This window comes from Mastigoproctus giganteus, chromosome 1 (assembly GCF_048544385.1).
Source record: "Mastigoproctus giganteus isolate SK-2022 chromosome 1, ASM4854438v1, whole genome shotgun sequence".
Classification (NCBI taxonomy): Eukaryota; Metazoa; Arthropoda; class Arachnida; order Uropygi; family Thelyphonidae; genus Mastigoproctus; species Mastigoproctus giganteus.
The window spans coordinates 65,820,674-65,833,760 of NC_143575.1; the positions used below are offsets into that span (position 1 = coordinate 65,820,674).

Genomic DNA, 13,087 nt, shown 5'->3' on the forward strand with positions numbered 1-13,087 from the left:
GGACGGATGTCGGATAGATGTGCGGAAATTTGCCTTTGGCCAGCGGGTGGTTGGTTGGTGGAACCGACCTCCGTCACTTATTGTTGAAGTTGATAGCCTAAACAAATTTAAGGCTCAACTGGACAGGTATTTCGAACGAACGGAGGGGTGAAATGGGAGTGGTGTGTTTTTTTTTTTTTTTTTTTTGCTGATGCTGAATAAGCTTGCTTTCTTGCATCATATGCCTCTACTAATGCTAATGCTAAATAGAAAACCTATTACAATATAATTATGAACATTAGTGTTCCTTGATACTTGTATTGACCTTTGATCTGAATCACCGATTGTGTTAGAATTAGAGGATCATGGCCGTATAATAAATTCGATGTCTCACTGTTGAGCATGCAAAGTACACCGTACCCACCAGTATAAAATTTGTCGTTTTCGTTACATTATTATAAACAATATCTTAATAAACAAAATGCTTACCTGAAGAATAACGTTACGAAAACTGCATTTATTCTTAAATAAGTAAATATACACTGAGAATAATTTATTATTATTATATACACCGAGTGGCCACTTTATTAGGTACCCACCCAATAGTCAGCAGGTCCTACTTTAGCACTCATAATAGCCTGAATTGGTCGTATTATGGGCGAAACAGGGTGTCGAAAGCATGCCATATGGACGCTGGTCCATGCTGACTCAAGTACTTTCCATAGTTGCTGCAAGTTTGATGATAGTTGCTGGTCTCTAATCCGAAGAACTCGTTCCATCTCATTCCACAGGTACTCAAGTGGATTGAGATCTGTTGCTGGGGTGGCCATCGCAGTAGGCTGAATTCACTCACAAGGTCCTGGAACCATTAATTCCGTACTATTCCGGCCTAATGATATAGCACATTTCCGTTGCGGAAGAATCCATTCACATTTATATAAATTGCAACTTTGAAAGGATGCGCCTGGTCGGAAAAACAATTTCCAGATAACCTGTAGCACCCAAGTATTGCTCCATTGGTATCGGGGACCTCAATGTATAAAAATAAATCAAGGAGTCCAATGTATAAAAATACATTGGACGCTTTGATATATGTAGCACAAAACCACTCCCAACACATTATACCGCCTCTTCGACTGCATGCACTGCTAATATCTAACAGGATGGGTCAAATGATTCATACCGCTTTTAGCTGTACACATACAGCTAAAAAGGAACCAATTGCCGGGGGACATAATGACTCATATACCCTCGATCTAATGTAAATTGAAACTATGCCCGCTTAATTAAGGGTAAAGGCTAATTTACTGAGCAAAAATACAGACCAAGTCATTTCCACGAAAGACCACAAATTTCGGTGAATTTTGGAGACGTTGGCGAAGTGCGCCTTATTGGTCAATTAAAAGTGTCAACAGACAACTAATACACATTTTTTTTTTTCAAAAAAGAAATACGAGTGGGGTAGAACCGTATAAACCTGATTAAATTTATAGTTATTAAAGTTTAGCACAATTAAAGTTTCTTGTTTAAAAACATCACATTCGTCTTCAATGAATACAAACATTTTCATAAAATTTTCTCTTCACAAATATGAATACCAATATTTATTTATTTATTTATTTTATTATATTAATCAGAACAGAAACGTGAAGCACGTACCATCTTTCAATTATTAAAATCCAGAAGGAAATAAGTAAAGTGCATTATAAAAAAGTTGATTACTTAAATTAATTTTCACTTCTATTAATCAGAGAAAGAAAATTAAAAAAATGCGAAGGCTTTTGAAGCGTAAAGCACTGTGAACATTACACCTAACTTTTTTTTTTTTTAAGGAATTCTTTTCTCATCTCAGGAAGGGGCATACTTGTGTCTTAAAATATTACTACACATTTTTATTACATTAATCACACAACGCGTAAGGATAAAACTGGTCTAAAGAACAAGGATAATTTTCGCAATGTTCTACACAGTGTGAAAATTAAGTGGAAAAAATGAAGCAATTTCCTCAGTGCAGCTGGTGGCATAAACATGTGGCTCGCCTCTTTCTCTTCCTAAGTATATTTGCATGCATCATGGTTTCACAAGTCCCAATGCTTTCCTGCACCAGTGAATACGAACAATAGAAGAGAACAGAAAGAGTTTTTTAAAAAAAAAAAGAGATATGGAAATAGCACCCAATTATAATACAGGAAAAAGCCGTGATATGTGTTGAACATAACATGCGAATTTAACAAATGCTAATTTAGGGATTCGCTGAAAACCCTATAATGTGAACTGAGAAAATTAGAAAAAATATACTCACTATAAGGGTCTTGTTTTATCCAAAATATGATTAAAAAGTGCATAAATGCAGAAGAAAACAAGTGAGATAATCTATTCTATACTCACTTCTAATCTCCATCCATTATAATATTTGTTGCAATCAGACAATCGGATAATGAAAAACAGTAGATGTGGTGTTGTGTATACAAATGTTAAACAGTGTAGTCTACACCTTTCAGTTTCTTATCTGTCCAAATAATAACCCTTATCTTAAAATTTACCTTTCATGTTTTGATTTGGAAAGTACATTCAATGGAATTTTATCAAGTATCACATTTTTCGCAATTACTCGAATCCAAGTGACATAATAAAATATGGTAATAACGTATTCTTGTACTTTCTAAATACTTCTAACTATATGTAGTCATCTCGGAATACAAACAGAACTTTATCAGAAACGAGCCTTATCTTTTCGTAAAATTTTATTTAATTATTTAAAATATAATACAAAATTATAATTACAGTATAACATTTATCAAGTAATACTGTTCTAATTAACTGACAAATCAATTATTAAGAATTCTTAACGCCATTAAATCGTAGCTAAGCAAAAATTTTTAATATAATATAAAAATAAGACTGTTTATGATAAAAACAAAGAGAAAATTATAAAACCGTGTATATATAAATGGGGAAAAAAATGACAAAATAATAAAATACCATTGTACCTTTTAATATTAGTATTCCCTTGTAGGTGGCACAGTGGTTATAATCGCCGTCCTCTCACGCCAAGGGAAAAAAATTCGAATTCAGTCAACGACGCGAGAAATTTTTATGGGATTTTTCGCAATGTGGCTGAGTTAATCTGTCCCAGGCAAGGGTAGCATGGTTTACCCCCTCCCCCTTCTCTCTCCAGAAAACTAGGGGTTTTCGCCCAGCGAACAAGAAATTGAATGAAGTCACGCAATTGAGGTTGTGAGGCGCCAATACTGGCGCCACACAACCTTAGTTGCTTTGGTGCTGAAAACATACCTAATTTATCAGCAACGACATATGAAGCAAAGAAACAAGTCTATACAGCATTTAAAAAAAAGAACTACTTTCACAGTTACCAATCCCCTCTAATAATCTGTCTAACTTTCCATAAATTTATTCACACTACTCACTTTCACAACACCAGATGAAGTGTTGTTTTAACAATCGCACTCTGGCTGAAAACGAATTTTGCTACATCCATCCTGCAGCCAGGGACGATTTACATATAAGCTAAACAAGCTACAGCCTAGGGCCTCACATTACAAGGAATCTCGCTCCATCTTAAAAAAATCCTTTTTTTTTAATATTGTCACAGGTGAACTGTAAGAGAGAAGAGCCTCATACACGTTATTGCTTAGCGCCACAACAAATTTAAATCCGGCCCTGCTTGCAACCATCCTTTTTCAATTCATATTTGCCATCTCATGCGTCGTCCAAGAAAAAGTGAGGATGCTAAGAGTATTTAGTTTACTCAATCCATTTAAAGCCTTAAATATTTCAGTCACGTCTCTTCGTGGTTCCTAGTTTTCAGATGCTGCAATTAACAAATCTGAATTCTTTTTTCGGATGAGAATAATCCTTTCTGGTGCCAATTTGCGCCCTTGTTTTATCTTGTTGTTCTCTGAACCCGTTTGATGACAGCAGTTATGTAACATAGTAAAGATATCAAGAAGTGTCAAAAGAGCATAATTGTGGGAGCTCCTACGTCGGGTGCTTCCATATCGGAAACGGCATGTCTTATCGGTTGTTCATGACCCATCGTGGTTAAGGTTTATAAAAAATGGTGTCCGACGGGTAAAACCACTTCCCGCCGACAAAATTGTAGAGGATTATGCAAAGTGTATGTTTGCAGTGAACAAAGGGTGCAGCGCGTTGTATGGGCTCAACGGCAGGTCACTGTGCGCAGTTGACATCGCAATACAATATGGCAAACGCAAGAACAATATTCCAAATGACGATGCGCCGCACACTCAGACATATGGGATCCCACAGCGGATGACCCAAGAGACACCTTCTCCTCACCGCTGATCGACGGCGAATGCTGTGGTGTCAACAACACGCTGGTTGGATATTGAAGAACTGTAAATGAGTGTGCTGGTCGGATGAGTTTAAATACCTGGTGCAACACGCCAACGGACGTCGGCATCAAACGATGGATCCATCGTATCCGAGGTCATTCACCTATTCAGCGACAGTTCCACCTTTCCATCAACAAACTATTGGTCTAAGAAACGTATAGTAGCTTATGAGCAGTCGGTACCACGAATTATATGGGTGAAAGGTATGCGAAATGAGGGAAGAGGGTAGCTAGCGAATGACTTTTAACCGTTTAAACAATTTTTCTACACTACAGTGTTAATATCTTAAAACAAGCAAAGAATTCTTTACTGCTTGTCTTCGCATTCTAAGCCAGATACTTCTCGTAATTTAACTTTATAAATCTTTACTGCAACTTAGCCTGCCTATCCCCCCCCAACCCCGTAGTAATTTGATTATAGACTAGTTTGTACGAGTATAGTACTTACTGTCCGTTTCTGTGCCCTGATAATTTATAATCATCCTATGCGTTTTGATTTTTTTTCTACTAGTCTCACCAGTTTTGGCAGCATATGCCTTTAGTTGACTTCTTCAGCCAAAAACTTGGAACTACTACCGTGTGTGTGGGGGGGGTGGATTAGAGCCAGCTGCAAAAATTTGGCTACTTGCGCGAAAGGAAAACAGATCGTGAAAAAATAATGACCTGTTCGCACACTATTATGTAATCACAGACAACGGCTGAGGTAATGATAGCTAAAAACTTTTAAATCCCACTGACAGATATTAACTATCATTCTCTAAAGTCCTTATAGGCGAAATTACCTTGCGTAGTAAATTTTTCTAACACAACTCTTGAAACTATTTAATAAACTATAAAACAAAATATTAGAGAAATAAAGCAATAAGTAAAATAACATGAAACTATAATGTAAAAATAAAATAAAAGCACTATTATCTTTCATATTATAAAAAAAATAAAAAATTGTCGGTGAATGGGTCACTATGATAAGCAAGTCCAGATAAACTGGGCACTAAAAAAGATCGGTTTTGTCCATCACTATTAAGTCCATCACTAGTTAAGGGGGCAATGGAAGTTCGAGAAGAGCAGGGCCAAACATCCACGCGTAAAAATATAATTCCTCCCCACTACACCGCAGATTCACACAACCAAGTTAAAATGAACAAAATGTGTTATAGGTCAGAATGGCATGCATATGTTTAGTTAATTTTATTTATGGTTTTTAACTGTTTAAAGAATTTTATTATGGATCACACTCCTGACACTTTCAAGGCTTTTCAACGTTAATTGAAATATAATTATATTCACGCCTGTACTTTTCATGTACAAGTTATAGGAGTATAGTTCAATTGTAGTCATATTTATATGACTACAATTGAAGCGGGCTGTATTTGCCTTGTACTGCACAAGGCAAATACAGCCCGCTTCCGGGAGATTAAAGGTACGTACAAGCAGTATTGAATCCATGTTTGCACTGGGGTGTACATGCACAGGGAGGATTAAACTTCGGTGGGTACATGTAGTATATTATTTAATATTTGCAACATATGTGTATATGTTACAAACAAATCGGTATATTTATATTTATGCATAATATGCATACATATAAATTTATACAGATTATGCATGTTTATGAATGTTATAATAAGAGAATATGAGATAACAAAATATGAGATAATAAAATAGGAAACAAAAGGAAATATTTATTATTTAGCATCTAAATACTAATAATCAGTTCACAAAAATTTTCCGATAACTCATTCGAGCTCTCTAAAGCTTATCCTCATGCAATCTTTCAATATTACAGTATATTACAATATTACAGATGCATATATATAATAAAAAGGATATAAAATTTATTGTTTATAGTCTGCGACCAAACCGTCTTGTTTGTGCTATACAAAGGAAGAATTAGCCACAAGCAGACCCTTGCTGTGAAAAAAACAAAACAAAAACAGATAAAGGGAATATGAAAATTATAAAGCAAAACTGCCGACGATGGAATTAGTGGCTGCAGACACCCCTGAAAGCCGAGGGACACTTTAAAATTACAATAGTATCTGTCAGGAACCAATTCAGGCGAACCTATTCGTGGCCTGCAATCTTGTTTGCGACATACAAACAAAGAATTAGTCACAAGTAGACCGTTTGTGTGAAACACTATCAAGAGATGGTTCACGTGAAAATAAAGGAAACCTGAAACCATAAAACGAAAATGCGGACACTTGAAATAGTAGCTTTTAGTTACAATTTGTGCAGCCAGAAATATGGCCTATTTAATTGTTTTGAAAATTTCGTCTTTTTGAATTTTAGTGATTTATTTTCGCCGTATTTCCACCTAACAAGTACCACATTAGTTGATGTGATTTTTCGTGTTATGTTTATTTGACATAAATTTATTTAATTCGTGTTTTATAAAATAAAAATTACTATTTTTCACCGAATAACTGCGTACAAGTATAACGGTCGTTATGTGTTAAAATGGAACTTTTACTTACATACATCGCTTGGCTGCTCGTTTAGACAAATACTGCACATTATCCACAATTCAGCATACAGTACGTTCTCTAATAGAGACTATGCGCCTGCTGAAAAGAAGACAAAAAACTTCGAAACAGATGTCCTAGCGGCGTTTCGGTTTTTAAAATTCTAAAAATTTAGACGCTGCACAATTTAAAAAAATATACTAGTAATATAGAAAGAACTGTGAGGCCGAGTGCAAGAATTAATGTTGCCTAAGCACACGCTTAATAGTTTAACACTCCGTATCTGTGTTTAGTGGGAATAGAAAGTTCCCCAAGATCAAAATAAAGCGCAGTAAAACGTGCGAATTTTATCTGATTTCAATTAGTGCGTTGTAACCACAAGTAGTCATATAGTATCATTATCAGTCTTTTCTTTAATTTAATTTGGTGCCTACGGTGAATCGGGTCCTATGACCAGGGCAAAATTCATCGTACTCAGTTACACCACTGGAAAGTCAGGAGCGGTGTGGTAAAGTTGCGCCTTATCGGAAAATGAGGGTATTAGTCCACTGCCAACCCTTAGCTAATTTCTAATTGCTAGCCATTGGTGCCCCGGTTAGGAACTCAGACGAGAATTAAGTCATATTTAACCCCTATACAAAAATGACATTTACAAAATACTGAATATTACAAAATATTATTTGAATGAATCACTGTTACCTCCAAGATAGATCTCGGAGGTAGTTCGGCGTTCACTTGCCCAGTACACAATCAATTGTAATTTGCGCTTAGAACGCTTGAAACCTAAAAGGCAAAGAAGAAGAAGACCTATGTTGCTTTCTGGGCTATCCACCAGGAGCACGCAGGCTGTCACAATATCAAACTGATCGGAAAATACATTAATAGAAGTCTCACACCTATACCACTATATGGCTCCGAAATCTGGTCCTCTGCATCTACCTCTCAATGTAACAAATTTCTGACAATGGAATATTGGATTCTGTGGTGGCTGAACCGTCTGGGAGGGAACCCGTTCTCCTAGTCAACCTAGGCATGACCTCCTGGAAGATCACTATCCTCAAAAAGAATCTGTTAACGCTCGCCAAGCTGTTAAACGCGCCAGATTGATGTCCCATCGGTAGAAGGTATTATTGCACTCACAAGAGCAAGAAATAGAAACCATCCCCCACTTATGAAAAAAGCTATATAACCTGGACTCCTTAAAAGGAATGTTCCCATGTAACGCCATCGAACACTTCAACACCTTCTCCATTGATTAGTAAAGTTTGAAGTCAATAAAGCATACAGAAGCCAACTTATGGACCAAATCTGGACTAAATCACCAGGATTGCCGTGAAAATTGAGCTGATTTTTTTTTATCAGAAATTTATATGATGTAAACAATTAAATGCAATAATATAATGAAAATAAATAAATTTATGTCAGTTGCTGAAGAAAAGATATATAGTCAACCTGTATACTTATCTCTTTAATTATTAAGATCAATTTTATTTTAAAGTGAATTGTAACTTTCAATTAGATAAATATATGATTATCTATTTAATAATTATTGCAAATATCCTGAAAATTTGTATAAAATTGTATGATGTATATTTCAAAATATCTGTACACCGTCCTAGCACACTAGCTGTACAGGGAGGTGAACCTCGGATAAATAAACTGATAATAATAAAAATAAGCTGTGTTATGCAGTGACGAACCAGGATACACAGTAATTCCTAATAGCCTGCGCGGTAGCACAGTGGTATCGTCAACGTTCTTCCCACACACCAGGTGTAAAAGGCACTAGTTCGAACCCTGTCGATGACGAGGAACTTTTATGGGCTTCTGTTTCACTCCTTGGCTGAGTAATCGGTCTCAGGCATAGATAGCAAGGTTTTCCTCCGGAAAAACTGGGGGTGGGGGTTGTCTAGTAAAGCAGGCAAAAACGACCAGAGAACACACGCAATTTACACACAATACACATGGATAGTTGAAAGTTACTTTCCAGGTTACCCAAATATAACAGTTTAGTTTTTATTATTATTATATATTTTATTAGTACTTTCCAATGAATTTCCAATCTCATGGCTGTATCTGTGGCGAGGGGATATTTGGAGACCGCTATTTAACAGCCTGTCGTCCCAACTGTGAAGTCTGGCGCAGGTGCTATTAGCGAGTGTTTTGGTCTGCCTTTCTTTATGAATAGCCTAACCGTATACAATTTTGTTTAGAAACTTTTTTTTTTTTTATTAGAGTGGTGGACCACTGGTCTTCGTACCTGGAAAAATGAATGTCATGGGGTACACTGACACTGTGGACAATTCCGCACTTCCTACACTAGCGCCTCCATAGCCAGGTGGGCAGGAGCGGCACGCTTCTTGATTAGACCTGGGTTCGAGCCCGTTACTACCAAATACGGAGGATGCGGAAAGGTCAGGGAATGACCACCGCATATCCCCGTAGCAATATGGCCTTAGTTGCTAATGCTCCTAAAAATCAAATAACAAACAAAAACTTCCTACACTGTAGCACGGGTACGGGAAAGGCCTTTCTATTTCAACATGAACGTACATCATATAATACTACACAGCCCCGACTTGGTTGGAACATAAGTGTGAAACACCTTCGCTGGTCTACCCAGAGCTCCGACCTTAACTCAAGTAAATACCTTTCGAATGAACTGGAACATCCGCTTTAGGCCAGGCCAACATGCCTGTAATCAGTAGAACTGATTACAGGCATGTTGGCTGTAATCAGCAGAACTGACCGCTGTGTGAAGGGAGGAACGGACCAAAATATTGGCTTCCTATTATTAAAAGGTTCAGTCTACCAATGAAAATACAGTGTGTAATTCAGGCTGAAACATTATTGAATGTTCTATCAGTAAAAGTTTCCTTTTTAGGTTACCCTTGGAAATATAAAAATGTAGGATATATCCTTTATGGTGATTTTTTAGGTGATTCAGTCCTCTTCCTACTCAGGCTTCTCACTCCCCACACAGCAAGTGGATAAAATCTGGTTCTAATCCTATCAATGCAAAGGGTTTTTATAGATTTTTTTTTTTCACAACGTGGCAGAGTTAATCGGTCTCAGGCGAGAGTTAAGGGTTATTTTCTTCCAGAAACTGTTTTATAGTTAGCACTTTTTTTTTGTCCAAAAACATTAAACCCTCTGTTCTGTTCTGTTGGACGAAAAAGAGCAAACCAACCGAAGAATACAACTCAGCAAAAGACACCTCACTATCTTACTTGCTTTGGCGCTTAGCACACGCACACACTAACCTTAGATGATGTTCCCTAAGTTCCCGATAAATTAGTTTTACTGTTTTTAACAGTAAATCACATAACTCTTCGGTTGCTTTTCTTTTCAAATAATAGAGGGTAGCCAGTGTAATGTTTCACTCGCTGCCTGCTTATGATGTGTACCTTAGTATAAATTGTTGTTGTTGTTGTTGCTGCTGCTGTTGTTGTTCTAATAGGGTTTTAGGAACATCGGAAACTAAGGCCATATTGCTCCGTATATACAGTACTGTCTATAAATTGTGTGTTGTGGTCGAGTTTGTTTTGCTGGATGAAAAACCCGAGTTTCCGTGAGAAAAAACCATGCTGCCCTTGCCAGAGATCGACTAATTCAACCACGTTGTCAAAAAGGCATAAGAAAAAAAATTCCTCCCGTCATCGACTGGACTCGAACTCAAGACTTTTCCACCCGGTATGGGGAGGACGCCGATCCTTCCAACTCTGCTGGCGCGTCCGTAGCCAGGTGGGAAGGAGCAGCAGTGCATAGCACACGCTTCTTGATTAGACCGGGGTTCGAGCCCGTCACCACCAAATACGGAGGATGCGGAAAGGTCAGGGAATGACCACCGCATATACCGGAGCAATATGGCCTTAGTTGCTAATGTTCCTAAAAACCAAACAACAACAACCAACTCTGCTACCACGAGGGTCTCGGTCTAAAAAGCAATACAGTAAATCTAAATACTGCAGCCTTGGCTAATAGCTATTTACTACCTAATTTAATTGTTGATATGAATTATGTTAGACAGACTGGAAGGCGTGTTGATAATCGCATGGCACTATTCGATTTTCATTTTCAAATCCAAAGCATACATCTAAGGACGTAGAACAAACGTTTAGGGTTAAATTTCTGTACCGAGAGAACTTATACCTACGGATTGCACGGATCACAGCAAGTCAAATCGCACCCCTCAAATATGGAACGCCCGTCTGCAGATCTATTGCCACTCTGCATATCACTTGTAATTACTGTCTACATGTTATGTTTTGTTTTGGTTTGTGAATTGCTTAACTATGCACAATTTTATTTAGAAAATTCTTTATTTTTATTTTTTTTTTCCAGTTACGTTCCCTGACGAAGATGCCTGTATCACCCCCGGAAGACAGACTGGAAGGTGTGTTGCTTTCAATAGCTGTTCGGAACTGGAACGAGTGAATTTTAATGAATTACGAAATTACATTTGTGGTTACGACGACACAGTTCCTAGAGTTTGTTGTGCCACCAACGTACGTCCTCCGGTGAGGCCTCGGCCAAACACTCCAACACCTATTTCACCTGTTATAAGACAGTCACCTGATATTCTTCCAACAGGTATAATCTAAATCTAATAACGACTTTTTTAGTCTTAACGCTAATAATTATTTATATGATGGCTACAATTTTATTTGCATTATGATCTTAAAATACTGGGTACGACTTTAGAACATATGGGCAAAATATGATGATCAGTTATAAATGCATTAAGCACAGCAGGCCCGAGCAGGGGGGGGGGCGACTCATTGGGCTGGTCGCCCGGTACGTCGAATTTTTTTTTGGGGGGGGGTGCCATATGACTGTTTGATTCGTCGTCTCTGAAAATTAACCCACGAGTGGTCGTGCTCTGTCATAAATTACGCCAGGCCAGGCGCGGTACTTCTCGGAAATCTCCGAAATGCGGTTGTGTCTTACCTTACGAGGTTTAGTATTTCTTCCGAAAAGCCTATCGTATAAAGGCAGTGTTGTTATAGACATTGATGAAATCAAAATACAAGAACATTTTCTTTCTTTCTATCCATTCTCAGAAAAAAAACAGGTGAAGGAAGATATGAATCAATCACTCAAATGCTAACAGATTTTAAACTTGATTTAGACAATTGCAGAGGCCAGGGTTATGACAATGGTGCCAATATGAAAGGCGAAAACAAAAGTGTCCAGGCTAGAGTTTTATAGTGCAACTCACGAGCATTTTTTATGCCTTGTGGATGTCATTCTTTAAATTTAGTAATCGGGGATAGTGGAGCAAGTTCAACATTTTCTAAGAGATTTACGTATTGTTTTCAGCTTCGGCTTATAGATAGATTACTGAAGAAACACATTAAACGTTTGACCCCCTAAACCTTCGTGTGACACTTGGTAGGAATGTAGAGTTGAAAGCGTTAAATCTATTAAAAATTAAATTTAGAATTAAGGAACGCCTTAATTCACTGAATCCACATATGCATCTGAAGCCGAATCTCTAATAGTAAAAATTGAACATTTTAGTTTTTTGATTACCCTTTGCATGTGGAATGATATTTTATTTAAAATCAATATGGTAAGCAAATCAGTGCAGGGCCCTGACATGGACTTAGGCAGTAGTACAGTCATGCTTATAAATAACTGTACAGAATTACTAAAGAAATACAGAAACTCTGGTTATGTAGAAGCCTTGAGATCAGCAAAATGTTTGGCAGAAAGATTAAATGTAAAATGCGAATTTAGAAATACCCGATTCGGCCATCTTAATGATTTTAATGGCCAATCACTACAAGAAAGCGAAGAAAAAAAGATTTCAAAACAATGTTTTTAATGTAATATTAGACAACGCAGTCATATCCCTGACAGAAAGATTTCAACAAATGGAAGTTTTATGATAATTTATGATTTTGTACGATAGCAAAAAAAAAAAAAAAAAAAATATATGGGCCATGATAAATTATTAAAATGGCGCAAAACAGTGATATCAATGAATGTGATGTAAATGAAGAGCTATGCCAATAAATCGAGGCGTTGGTCGTAATTTTGGCAACTATGTAACCTGAAAATGTATCTGATAATGCTTTAGGTATTTTGAAGTTTATAAATTCAAACAAAATGCAAGATATGCTAGCAAACTTATGGATTGCATTGCGAATTATGCTAACTTATAACTGTGGAAAGTGGTGAGAGAAGTTTCAGTAAACTAAAGTTAATAAAAACATTCCTGCGATCGTACATGACAGAGACAAGGTTCAATTCGCAGGCAATT

At 37.1% G+C, this 13,087-nt stretch overlaps 1 protein-coding gene across 2 annotated transcripts in view; it reads left to right on the plus strand.

Annotated features, from left to right (window-relative positions):
- Window positions 1-13,087, plus strand: part of LOC150090863 (proclotting enzyme-like) — a 129,055-nt gene that overhangs the window by 87,581 nt on the left and 28,387 nt on the right. For both annotated transcript variants that reach the window (XM_090380400.1, XM_090380394.1), the window contains exon 3: window positions 11,164-11,412. In XM_090380400.1, coding sequence (XP_090236526.1) covers window positions 11,164-11,412 — 249 coding nt within the window. The remainder of the gene's footprint in view (window positions 1-11,163; window positions 11,413-13,087) is intronic.